We start from the raw sequence: 12,075 nt of genomic DNA, 5'->3' as shown, positions 1-12,075 counted from the left end.
TTTTATTTATTTTATTTTAAAATAGATAATAACATGGGTGTAAAAAAAATTGTTAATGGAATATAGACATCTTTAATGAAGGCTACTTTTGAATGGTATCCTGCAAAGATACAATACTTGGCCCACTTATTCTTCCTATTCCCTCTGTCTCCAAAAAACATAGCTTAAGCAACTTTAGAAAGAACCAGAAGATGACAAAAATCTAAGAGGTATGTGACAACACTACCATTTATACAAAGTTAGATAGCTTTCCCTCTAAAACTAGCTTGCATAAACACAAACAAAACTATTTAATTAGTATAATGAATGTAGGGCATGAGAGCAGAACAGGTAAAGGCACCCTCAAAGCAGTTATTCAAATGGAGACCTGAAGTTACTTGATATAACTGAGATGTCTTGAGAAAAGATTTGGTGGAGGATGGAAGTCGCAGCAGGAAAAGTGAAACAGTCAAGAGGCAGACAGAGCAGCATGTACCAGACCAGAGAAGAAGACAGTGGATTTGAGGCAAAAAGTATATGATACCTGGTGGCTGGAATGTCTATGGAACAGAAGGGAAGAAGGGAATCGAGGCTTTAATGAAGAATTTAGATAGACTTTCAAAGCATGGTTGGGATTTAGAGAAGAGAAAAAGATTGAGAGGAGTGGAAGAAAGAGCAAAAGAAGTAGAAGTGGATGTTCTTCTAACCATCACTCATTCATCTAAAAGGTAAAAGTTAAGAGGGGATAAGGAAAAGTTTTGTAAAAGTTTCCTTAGGATATAATAATGAGTTTCCTTCAGCCAAATTAATCAGAGCACAGAATCACAATGCTGATTCATTATATTCCAATACAGATATCCAAGTTGCAAGCAACAAAAAATAAGACACAATAAGAAGGGAATACAATGAATTAGGCAGAAAACTAGGAAGAGGCAAACACATTCACAGCTGATTTGCTCACTACAGCCTATTCACTTTTATCTTCCTACTTACACCACAAAGGCAAGTTTCTAACAAACACTGGTAGATCATTGCAATGTTAATAATCCTATTATAACTGCAGTTCATACCTCTGGTAGTGGTCATTGTTATGTATTTGTAAGATAACAGGGTTCTACTAATTGTAAACTGCCTAGAATGCACATATTTAATACAAAATCTTGCATTAAAAAGGCAGTCTCTACAACAGTGCTATACTGTTAGGATTCTTGGGCTGTCTTCACCAGAACACAACTCAACAACAAACACTACGCAGAACCAAATGCCACAGCAGTCTGAAATGGATACCAGCTGATACCACTACGTTGTATCTAAATGCAGCAAGACTCAAGGGGCATAAATTCAAACACAAACACTAAGTAAGAAACCTCCAGCTCTCAGGAATCACAGAAGGCAAGAAAAAAATCTGAATTATCCAAATAAATGTTTTGCATAACAGCAAAAGCATAATTCTTCCACAGTATCTGGAAATTTCTGCCCACTCTATTACAAGATTTATAACTCAATTTCTGCAACAGCAAACAAATTACAATGCAAGTGGCATTTCAGAAACTGAAGATACAAGAACATTCTGTAGAGAACAGAGAAATGAGCATCATACCTACCAGGCTTGAATGTAATTAGACAGGATCGGTTTGTGCATGTGCCCTCTGGGAATATCATTATCTTGAAGTAAAAGAAAAAAGTTGACTTAAGAAATATTTGAATGGGGATTCATTTATAAACACATCTTTTTGAAAGACATGTTAACTGACTACAATAGAGAAGTTTGCCTTCATTCAAAGTTTTACCTTTGATTCTATCAGAACATTAACAGGGACTAGGAAAACTTGTGCATTAGACAGAATTTTCATAAACATTTTTTGTGTTTGTAAAGTATACTCTGTCCCATAACAAACAAAATTCCTGCACCCAGTCTTCTTACAGGCTAGGAAAAGGAAGATTGGTGTCTATTTAATACATTTATGATTTGGCTTGCATACAGATATCGGAATGATAGAGGTTTAAAATATCTGAACAGAATTCTAACAAGAAGAAAAATGTTCAAGTTAAAACAAATTCAGAGGAAGATATTAAATTGTGAAAAAAAAATGAAACTTGTTTTAAAAAAAAAATACCTTGGCAAAAAGCCATGAACTGCTGAAACTCTGCTGAGACACTTAATGGAAATAAATACACATCATAAAGGGACAAACCACTGGACGGGAACTATCATTAATGGTTTTACTGCCTACACTTGTACTAGTTTTATAGATGGTCTAGAAATTACTTCAGCTTTGCAGTTCAGTTTCTTCATATTTCAAATATATTGGTGAAAGTGATGCAGTAACAGCTATGCATCACCTTTCTGTCATTGTTTATGTCTTTATAGTCCAATATGTGTACCTAACCATTGTGGAAGTAACCACGCCATTAAAGAAAGCTATCTTGCTATCTTAATCTAAAAAATTCACAAGAATGCTTCACATTTTCAAAGTAATCACATGCTTCTATAAACTGTAAACCTTAGGTAGCTATGCCTTCTTCCTCATTACTGTCTTCCAAAGCACGTTACAAGCAGTCATGTTCATGATGAATAAAAAAAACCAGACAATTTAAAAGCGTTCTCACTACGTGGCCCAACAGAGGCATATTCTAGCTATTGGAACATTTGAAATGCTTGGACTATCTTGGCCAATATTCTATCTCCAATAATGACAATATGCTATGTCACAATATGAAAAGCAACAACACATGATACTCCCCAGCTATTTTACCAAGCATATCATTATTTTTTCTTCAGAGGACTTCCAAAACCTGACATGGATTGTCCACTTGGCAGCACCTGATAAAACTCTCTTCCCAGGAACTTACCCAGACTCCCTTTGAAAAATACTACAATGAAAAGTTACTGTAACAGTTGTTCTGTATAGATTAGAAAGTTATCTTTGATATTCCACAGAAGGGGGAAGTCCATCCCCAAGAAAACACCTAAAGCATCCTGCATATCCAAAAGCATGACAATGTCAAATGTCACCTGACACACAGCAGTACTGTACAGTACCTGAGGCCATTTACCAGACTGAGCACGTCTCTTTATCTCTTCAACAGTTTTCCTGCGAGAATCCTGGTCTGACCGAGATACAAACACTGGTCGGATATATTTGATTAGAGCTAAAAACAAAGAAAAACAAAAACATAACAGCTTTTTTTTTTCCCCAACTTCCTTCGAAAAAGATTCACACACACACCAACAGTCCTCTAGAGAATTTCTGACACAAGAATATAACTACTTTATTACATATATATGTATATATATATAATATATATATACACAATACAAACTTCAATTCTCAGCTGAAATAGTGGAGTTATATTGAATTATTTTCATGAATTCCTATGTGGAAAACCTTTTTCACGATTTTGGCACTTGACTTGTTTAATCTTCAACAGATAGACACACATCACAATTTAAAAGTTTTGTACATATCACAGCTCTCTGTAGCAAAGCAGATTGTCTACAGCTAGTTTCTTCCTCCTGCAAAACCTATCCCTCCCCTCTCCCTGCAAAGCAGCAGGAGCCTGCTGGTGCAACTGTTACCAGAAACAAATCTTGTGGCCTGAAATGCTACTTTCTTTAGAGTTTTTGTTTCCTATGACAGCTCAACTTCAATTGCAGGTACTCCATCAAATACACCACATACATGGTTTGTGTGATCTTTTCCGGGGGAATCAGTGCAAAAGAAAAAAAAAAAAATGCTTATGTTCTGAGCTGTCACCTGTTTGCCTGTTCCTTAGATTAATCAGATCTCAGGCATTTCTTTTGTGGCTTACTGGTTATATACAGGAAAATTTTTATACACAGGAACTGAGAGTGAACAAGAGTCAGAAACCAATCCATGCACGTTTATCACAAGGATACTGAAACCTCCTAAAAGAAAAAGAACAAAAACCCAGTATTTACAACTTCCACAATATCAAAGAGTGCTACAGGTAAAGCATCTGCAAGTATACTCTACTATCTCATACTTTAAGCTCAGCAGACTGTATTTATATGCATTTTTTATCATGTTCATATCTTGTAGCCTTACTCAAAGGTTTAAGTTACTGTATCATTAGCTAACCTGTTTGCCTAAAACAAGTATAAAAGACAGTTTGCATATTTACAACTGCTCCGAGATGAATTCACTGGCACTAGCTGTATAATCTTCTTTTGGCAAGGATAAACTTGCTGCATTAATGGATCAGCCAGTGCTTAATGTGTGAGGGAAAAAGAAAAAAGAAAAACAAGTGTGAAGAATGACACTTGTGCACTCAGCAGAAGCTTCCAGTTCTGTTGGCACCTCGCTGGCAGTTGCAGCAGCATTCACCAAAATTGTTCTATGCTTCTGCGAAACCAACCCATCACACCTCACAGGAAAATGCCAGACATCTGACCACCTGCTGGAATAATTACCTTTATCCCACAAGTTGCTGAAGCCTAGAAGACAGCTAATCAGAGAGAAGTTGCCATACAACACTCTAGTACTTTTTTCTACCTGCTTGTTCTTGGGCAGTATCTACAGTATTAGCTAGAGGAGCAAAGGTCATCATGGGCCAGCTGGGGCTACTGTTCTGAGAAGGTTAAAAAAACAAACCCCAGCACACACACACAGAAAAAAGCCACAAAGGAAAAAAAAGGAACAAACAAAGAAATGGAAGTAAAACCACACTTAAATACTTTCACAACTCTGCTTTGTTTCTAATTGATGCTAGTCCTGAGTTTCCCTTATTGTTGCAATATAAAACAAACCTACAGCAACTAAGAGAAACAAACCATCACCATCCTCAGCCTTCCCCCAGCATTTCTTTTGCATGAGGTCCAAATAATGGAATTCAGGCTATGGAATGAACAAGAAACTTCAGAGCTCCATGGCTCTTTTAAAAGACAAATTGTTATAACAGGGCTTTTTTTTTTTTTTTTTTTTTTTTTTTTTTTGTAATAATAGAAGAAATTAAGTAAGCAGATTTTACTTAGGGAACTATTATAAAGATAATCAGAACACAGATTGGCCTTTATGAAATGAATAAGCTTAGCAATACATTCAAAATACTCCTTGGAGCTCATTTGTGTCCTGCAGGCAGGCTACAATGCCAACACAGGATGCTGGCATTCAAGCTGGTGACCTTAACACTATTATAAGCTGCAGATTTATAACACATAAAAGGACTATTTTGATGAATCTCTGCAGTATTTAAGTGTGAGATTCTCACTGAAGAGCTACAGCTGTACCATGGTGCTCTTAAAATTATTGTGGATGAGGAAAAAGAACAACTGGAGTGGGGCTGCAGAATTTTTCACAGAAATAATGGGGAAGTAATTTGGTATCTTTTAAGTTCAAAGATAAAAACGTATAAATACTTCCCATAGAATTACTTATCCCTTAGACATGATGCTCAATAAAAGACTATAAAGTACCTTCAAAAGGTGAACTTAAACCAAAATTCTTAAGTCTACAAGATGTGGAAAAAAACTGATGGTTATTATAGCATTGTATGATTTTTCCCTTCCTTTACAGCTCTTCTGTATTCTGCCAAGTATAAATTACCTCCTTTTCCTTTACAAATTTCTGTTGACTAACATATTCTTCTGTTCATTTCACAGGTACCAAATTCCTGTATTCAAGGATGAAGTTACAAATGTGAAGCAGCTGTTTAAAGCTTATATTAGCTTATCAATTTAGTTTCGTTTTTACAAGTTGAAATCATTGAAGAATACCGAATTACAAAAGTTGTCCAACAAGCAAATCATGCCAAACTGTGTTTGCTGATAATCCCCTTCACTTCCCTTTGAAGTATTTTCCACACTAGCAATGAACACTTCAAGCTATCATCCAAAGCAATCATCCAAAATTCACAGAAAGATCTTGTTCTGACTTGAAGAGAGGTCCAATATACCAAACAGTAAAATATAAGGACCTGTGCTAATGAATGAATGGATTCAACTTCCTCAGCCAACATCAGATGCCACAGATTCACAGATGTTTTCTTCCTTGGGCTACACAGCTTACACAGTACTGGTGTACTGAACTTTCCATTCCAACCTATCAAAATGCTAAAAAGCCAAACTTCAGTATGACAGCGATGAGCACAGACTATCTGGGCATTTTCAACTTACTACATGCTGATTTTCTTCCTTTTTTTTTTTTTTTTTTTTTTAATTGAAAATTAAAATCACTAAAATCTAAAGTATGTTTCATAGAATGGCTTGGAAGGGCACTTTCAAGACCATCCTGTCCAATCCTCTGCCACAGGCAGGAACATTTTTCCACAACACGGAGACATGGAGTCACCCAAAGCCCCATCCAATCTGATTCAGAACACTTCCAATGATGGGGCAACCACAACTTCTCTAAGCATCCGGTTCCAGTACACCATCATGAAAATGTTCTTTCCTATATCCAATCCAAATCTACCCTCTTTCAATCTGAAATAATTACTCCCTGTCCTGCCATTACAGGTCACGGTAAATAGCATTTCTTCATCTTTCTTATAAGCCTCCTTTAAAGCACTGAAAGGCCACAACGAGATCTCCTCAAAGCCTTTTCTTCTCCAGGCTGAATTACCCCAAATCTCTCTGCCTTTTTTCAGATGATTGCTTTCCCAGGCCCCTGATAATTTTCATGGTCTTTCTCTGGACCTGCTCTAATAGGTCAATATCTTTCTAGTACTTGTGGATGCCAGAGCTGGATAGAAGACTTCAGGTGGGGACTCTGGACAAGCAGATCCTTTCCAAAGAGCTTAACTGACTGCACATGTATCAAGTGGGTGATTCTCTTTGCCTGTACTAATCACTAACTGAAGAGTTCTTCATAACTCTGTTAGAGCAAGAAAAGATTTTGTTTGTTTTCTTTTCCTAAAAAGAAGAAAGTTGTCTGAAGAAGTCATGAGTTAAGTCTGATTCTTAAGCTGTGCTACATGGCTCAGGAGAACTGCCTTCAAGTTAGAAAGCAACAAAACAGTCATACACAAACACCTGTTGAATACTTTCAATCCCATTAAAAAAAAAAAAAAGCTTTTAATCATCTGGACTAAAATTGCCAGTGGATCAAAAGATTAATATTCTATGACTGGCAAAGAAAGGGTAGAATATAGGCAGCTTGCCCATTCAAGTACTTCTGGAAACAATCCTAGTAACCCATTAGCATTCCGATCTTTCCTTGCCTGCTACACCACCTGATCCTTCTAGTAAACAACGTATAATGTCCTGATAACAGTGTCATTACATTATCTACTACATATATTCAGCAGACATCCATACATGTTTCAATGCAGATCATGCCTTCACCCAAAGTCCTTACTCATTGAGATTACCTTACGTTTCCTCTGTTGCTTCATTTGTCATGTTCTGAGAAGTCAGCTCATAATTAAATGGATGTACTTTATTCAAAACTTCTCAGAAAATTCCAAGCGACTGTTAACAATCCTCAATTAAGAGACAGCAAGATTAGCATTATCAGTGGCTGACTCCACAACTTCACTGGAGCTGGTTTAGGAAGTTCACAAGATCTACAGAACTGAAGAACATAAAAACCGATTCTTCTCTAAGAAATTCAAGGTGTGTCTGAAGAGTTGACAGTTTACTGAGAAATATAGAAAAAATGGCCACATTTTCACAGTGTAAGAGGCCCAGCAGTATGGGTTGCTTTTTTTTCTAACTTATTTTTGTAGAGAAGTATAAATAACATTAGAATTAAATACAAGATCGAAGAAGGAAAGGATGCTCAGTAGCATCTGCTCCACAGAAAACATCTTTCAAGCAATTTATATGTAATACGTATATGAAAAACAACCACCTCACTCTGCTAAGAAATTTTCACTAAAATTTAAATCAAATATTTGTGAGTCCTTACCACTTTCTTAAGGTCCATTTCCTTTAACACCATAAACTATTGTAATTAATATTGTTCATACAAAAGGTTTTAGTTTTTGTTTTGTTTTTAAAAGGAAAGGGTTTTTTGAACTCTGAATCCCAGTTATGACTTCTGCCATGCCTAGTTTCCATGGCATTTTTCTAAACACTTCATAATGGATTACATGAATTTTGTGGCTGCGCAATGTAAAATAAATGCAGCTATTTAGGAAAAAAAATACTAAGATTTTTTAATATGTGCTATATATACCAGTAACATTCCATCAACTCTCTATATAAAGCTTTCTTGTTTTGGTTTTTTTTTTTGTTCTTTTGCAACTGTTTTTGCTCACACATGAAAAAAAATCAAGTGAATAGTTTTAAGATTTGATTGCAGTAAGTCTTACACTTTTAACTGAAGCTTTACCTTAAAATGAGATATATAAGAAGCAGTTGGAACTTCTCAGTGTGCATTATTAGTGCTAAATCCAAAGCAACTGCAATCTCTGTATCCCTCTAGCTGTTCCTCAGACTTTTTCACTAGTCTTCTCTGAATCTAATGTCAAGCAGCAATTATGGCATTCTGCTGAATATCATTCTTCCACTTCATCATATGTCAGTATCAGAACATGACCTGCAGTTACATCATTTAAGTTCTCCAAAGAATCCGGTTAAAAGCAAAGAGCTCCATATGGACCAATTTATTTTGCTGAGCAGGCAATTATTAAACAGTCAACTGAAGCATCTGAGAAAAAAAGATAAACCTATCCTTGCTCCTAAAGCCCAGTTCACCCTGGACACCTGTATACTGTACAGCAGTGACAACATGCCATCTCACAACAAGATTTTCTTTCAATACTGGACATTGGAGTTAATTTTATTTTTATTTCACACTATGCTTGTTTGTATATATTTATTTTCAAAAACACAGGCCTACATTATTTTTGTTCAAAGTTTCTTTTAACTTTCACACAGATCTTTCACTACCCTCTCGTTAGTAGAATACTCCAGGAAATTGAGGTACAGCTACCATTCTGGCCTGTTTTACTTGATGCAGAGGCACATTGCCAAGAAGCTCCCTATATGAAGCATCCAGATGTAACCACTCAGAAATATGACTGACAGATGCTGATTTAAAACACATTCTTAAAACCACACTGTCCAATGACATTAGAGGATGTCAACATAAAACAGCCCGATTCCACTAAGTTGCAACAGAACTTTTGTTTATGCATTTGTGTTCACACATCTCTAGTCAAAGGCCAAATAAAAATTTTCTCCCCCTTTTAGATTATCCTTAAAATCTACGCAGTGAGACACAGCAACATCTTCTAAACTTTGCTGGTCCCTAAACATAGTAGCATGAATTTCTTTAAGGTGTTTGTGGAAACAATTCAGTCAGAAGCACATAACTCTAAGAGCTCTCAAATATCCTTGGCATAATTGCATCAGTAAATAAAAATCACAAATCTATCTCAAAATACCATGAACATCTACACTGATTGTTTAAACACTACTGACTTGGTTATCTGCAACAATCTGCTTTACTGCTCTTTTACAAACTGCCTGAAACAAGCTTACTCATGCATGAGAGATGAGCAGCGCACCTTCCAGGCGGACTCCACTCCTGAAACATTCCTAGGATTGCACTCCAAACTAAAGAAAAAAACAGCTTTGGTAGACTTTCTCTATGGGCCGCCCTTTGCCCCATCTTAATTTGCTTTTCCATTAGTTGTGTTGAAAAAATATTGCTGTTTTTTTCTTTGTGTGTCAGGCCTTCTCATGCCAAACTAGTGAAGTTACTGAATAATCATTTTTTCTTTAAAAATGAAAAACGATCGTCTACCAACTTACTTCCCCAGACAGGAATATCTTTGCTTTCTGCTTTCATCACAATGGAGGCAAAGGTCATAGTTACTGGAATGGCATCAAAGTAAGAAGAATGGGGAGCCACAGTTAATATTGCTGCTTCTGCCGGCAACGCTCGTCTGCCTTTTACATTTATCCAGTGGAATCCACCAGCAAGCCACATCATTCTCATGATAGCTTTCAGCAAAACGTCCACCACCCTGAAAAGAGTTCAAATAACAGTTACACTTCTACAGGGATACTCTAAAATGATGAAAAAACATTATATAAGAACTATTAGCATGACAAAATACAGACACAGCTTACATACTAACACTGTGATTTTCTTTCTGTGTAAGCTTAATAGCACTTTCAAGGTAAGCTACCACTCCATTTCATTTCATTCCTGAATATTAATATTTTCAAATCATAATAATGTTCACATTTATTTTTTCATTGAATTAATTTTTATTTGGGCTGAGCCTGTTGAATTGCTTATATACAATATCTAATAATGCTTTCCAGTAATACCAAAAAGTCCCTATAAATTGATCCCCCACACACAAAAAAATACTATTAAAACACTGCTTAGAATGCATCAACCCTCATTCCTGGATTCAAGTTTACTCAAAAGCCACTGCAGCAGCAAAGGGCAGAGATTCTTAAACAGGGGGATGCACACAGGACGTACCTGGGAGCTCTGAAAATATTTCACTTTCTTCCCTCTATCTCTTAAAGTGTATTCTTTACTGCTAGGCAGTCATGAAAAGAGAAGCATTCACTTTGAACCAACAGGGTGCAAAGCCTAACCTCCACAGATGATTATCCTCACGTGGATAAAGGTTGAAAATAACGGTATGCAAGACTGAAGGCAGTCCATTATTCCTTCAGTCATATGCTGAATTCACTCCAAATTAAATGTAAAGTGACATGCCTCTGCAGTTCTCAGCCTCCTTACCTCCTGTGATGCAAAATGTAATCAACTTCCCTCACTCTAGTGCCAGCTCATACATTTAATGTTTTTTTTTTTTACAGAAGAAGTGGTACACCACTCCTCCCTTGCTTCTTAAGCCGCAGTTTTCATGGATGGGTGAACACCACCTTACATTGTACCTTAATTAGCATTCCAATATCAACACAAGCACAGCCTTATTAATGAGCACCAAAGCATAGGGCAAGCCCTCAGAGAATCAACAGAAGTTCTGTCAATTCATTACAGAGAAGGAAACAGTGGAGTGAAACAGTTTAAAATAACAGAATATGAAGCCTGGGCACATTTCATAGTGTCAATCTTTTTAACATTATGGAAGTAATTGAAATTGAAGGATACCACAACGAAGCTTCATTCTACATCCTCTATAATAGTAAGAGGCAAACAATTAGCTATTTTCCTCCTGTAATTCTTGAGCCATATGGTAAATCAAACATTTTCAGGGTATTCTGTTAGGTATTTTTTGTCTCCTAACTTAAGAAAATATGTAAATACTGTTTGTATTTTTATTTTGAAAAGGAAAGCCGGTCCATGGTACCTGCACTACATCAGTATTGTGCTACATCAGTTACTCACTTTCGCCACCAGGAGAGGGGCTTTTCAAGCTCTTGCTCATCACATCCCATTGAAGCAATGAATGCAAAAGGCCAGGCCAGCAACATCATAAAAGCAGCAAAGAAGAGTCGGATAGGAAATAGAGTCAAGGTCATGAAGGCAATCTGGAAAAACCAGAACAAATGAGTTAATCTAACACAATTTTAGACTGCAAGAAACAGTAGTTCCTATAAACTGCATTTTTAAATAGCAAATACCTAGCATTGAAAAACAGCAGAACGTGCTTCAAACCCAATCAAACAGTTGTAATGTATATGTGCAACGACTTTGTATTCGCAGATCTGAATTAGTTGAAACACAGTCACTGTCTTAAAACACTACCAGTCAGCTTTCTGCACTTCTTCAGAGCCAATGTTAGCTGCTACATCCGCATCTTTTTTCTTCTCTGCAGCATCATATAAAGTAAATATTTAGCATGGGTGCATTGTAAATCTGACTGAATTGTTGTGGAGTCAGCCCATCAGAGCAGTGATGTGCACTTCTTCAGCAAGGTGCACTCACATGGCAATACAATCCAACCTGGAAAGCTTTTCCAGGATGGGGCAGATATCAGCTCCTCTGTAGGATATTCTTGTAACCAGAAACTGTGGGGAATGCTGTACAGAAACAGCCCTAGATAAACATCTAAATACACATGCAAATGTCTGCTCCAGATCAGTGTTAATAGGCATAAACCCCGGAGAAAGCAGAGATTTTGAACAAGTTGTCTTCTTCCAGAAGCCACAATGAACCCAGTTGCTTCTACACCTCCTCTCACCACTCCAGTTATCAG

General features: G+C 36.7%; 1 protein-coding gene across 1 annotated transcript in view; it reads right to left on the bottom strand.

Moving 5' to 3' along the window:
- Nucleotides 1–12,075, bottom strand: part of LPCAT1 (lysophosphatidylcholine acyltransferase 1) — a 59,247-nt gene that overhangs the window by 41,238 nt on the left and 5,934 nt on the right. Inside the window, exons 2-5 of the mRNA XM_048940476.1 lie at nt 11,265–11,407; nt 9,704–9,918; nt 3,023–3,132; nt 1,584–1,644 (exon numbers count right to left, since the gene is read on the bottom strand). Of these exons, the coding sequence (XP_048796433.1) occupies nt 1,584–1,644; nt 3,023–3,132; nt 9,704–9,918; nt 11,265–11,407 (529 nt within the window). The remainder of the gene's footprint in view (nt 1–1,583; nt 1,645–3,022; nt 3,133–9,703; nt 9,919–11,264; nt 11,408–12,075) is intronic.

The sequence above is a fragment of the Lagopus muta genome, chromosome 3 (assembly GCF_023343835.1).
Source record: "Lagopus muta isolate bLagMut1 chromosome 3, bLagMut1 primary, whole genome shotgun sequence".
Taxonomy (NCBI): domain Eukaryota; kingdom Metazoa; phylum Chordata; class Aves; order Galliformes; family Phasianidae; genus Lagopus; species Lagopus muta.
This window is presented reverse-complemented; position numbering and strand designations above follow the sequence as displayed.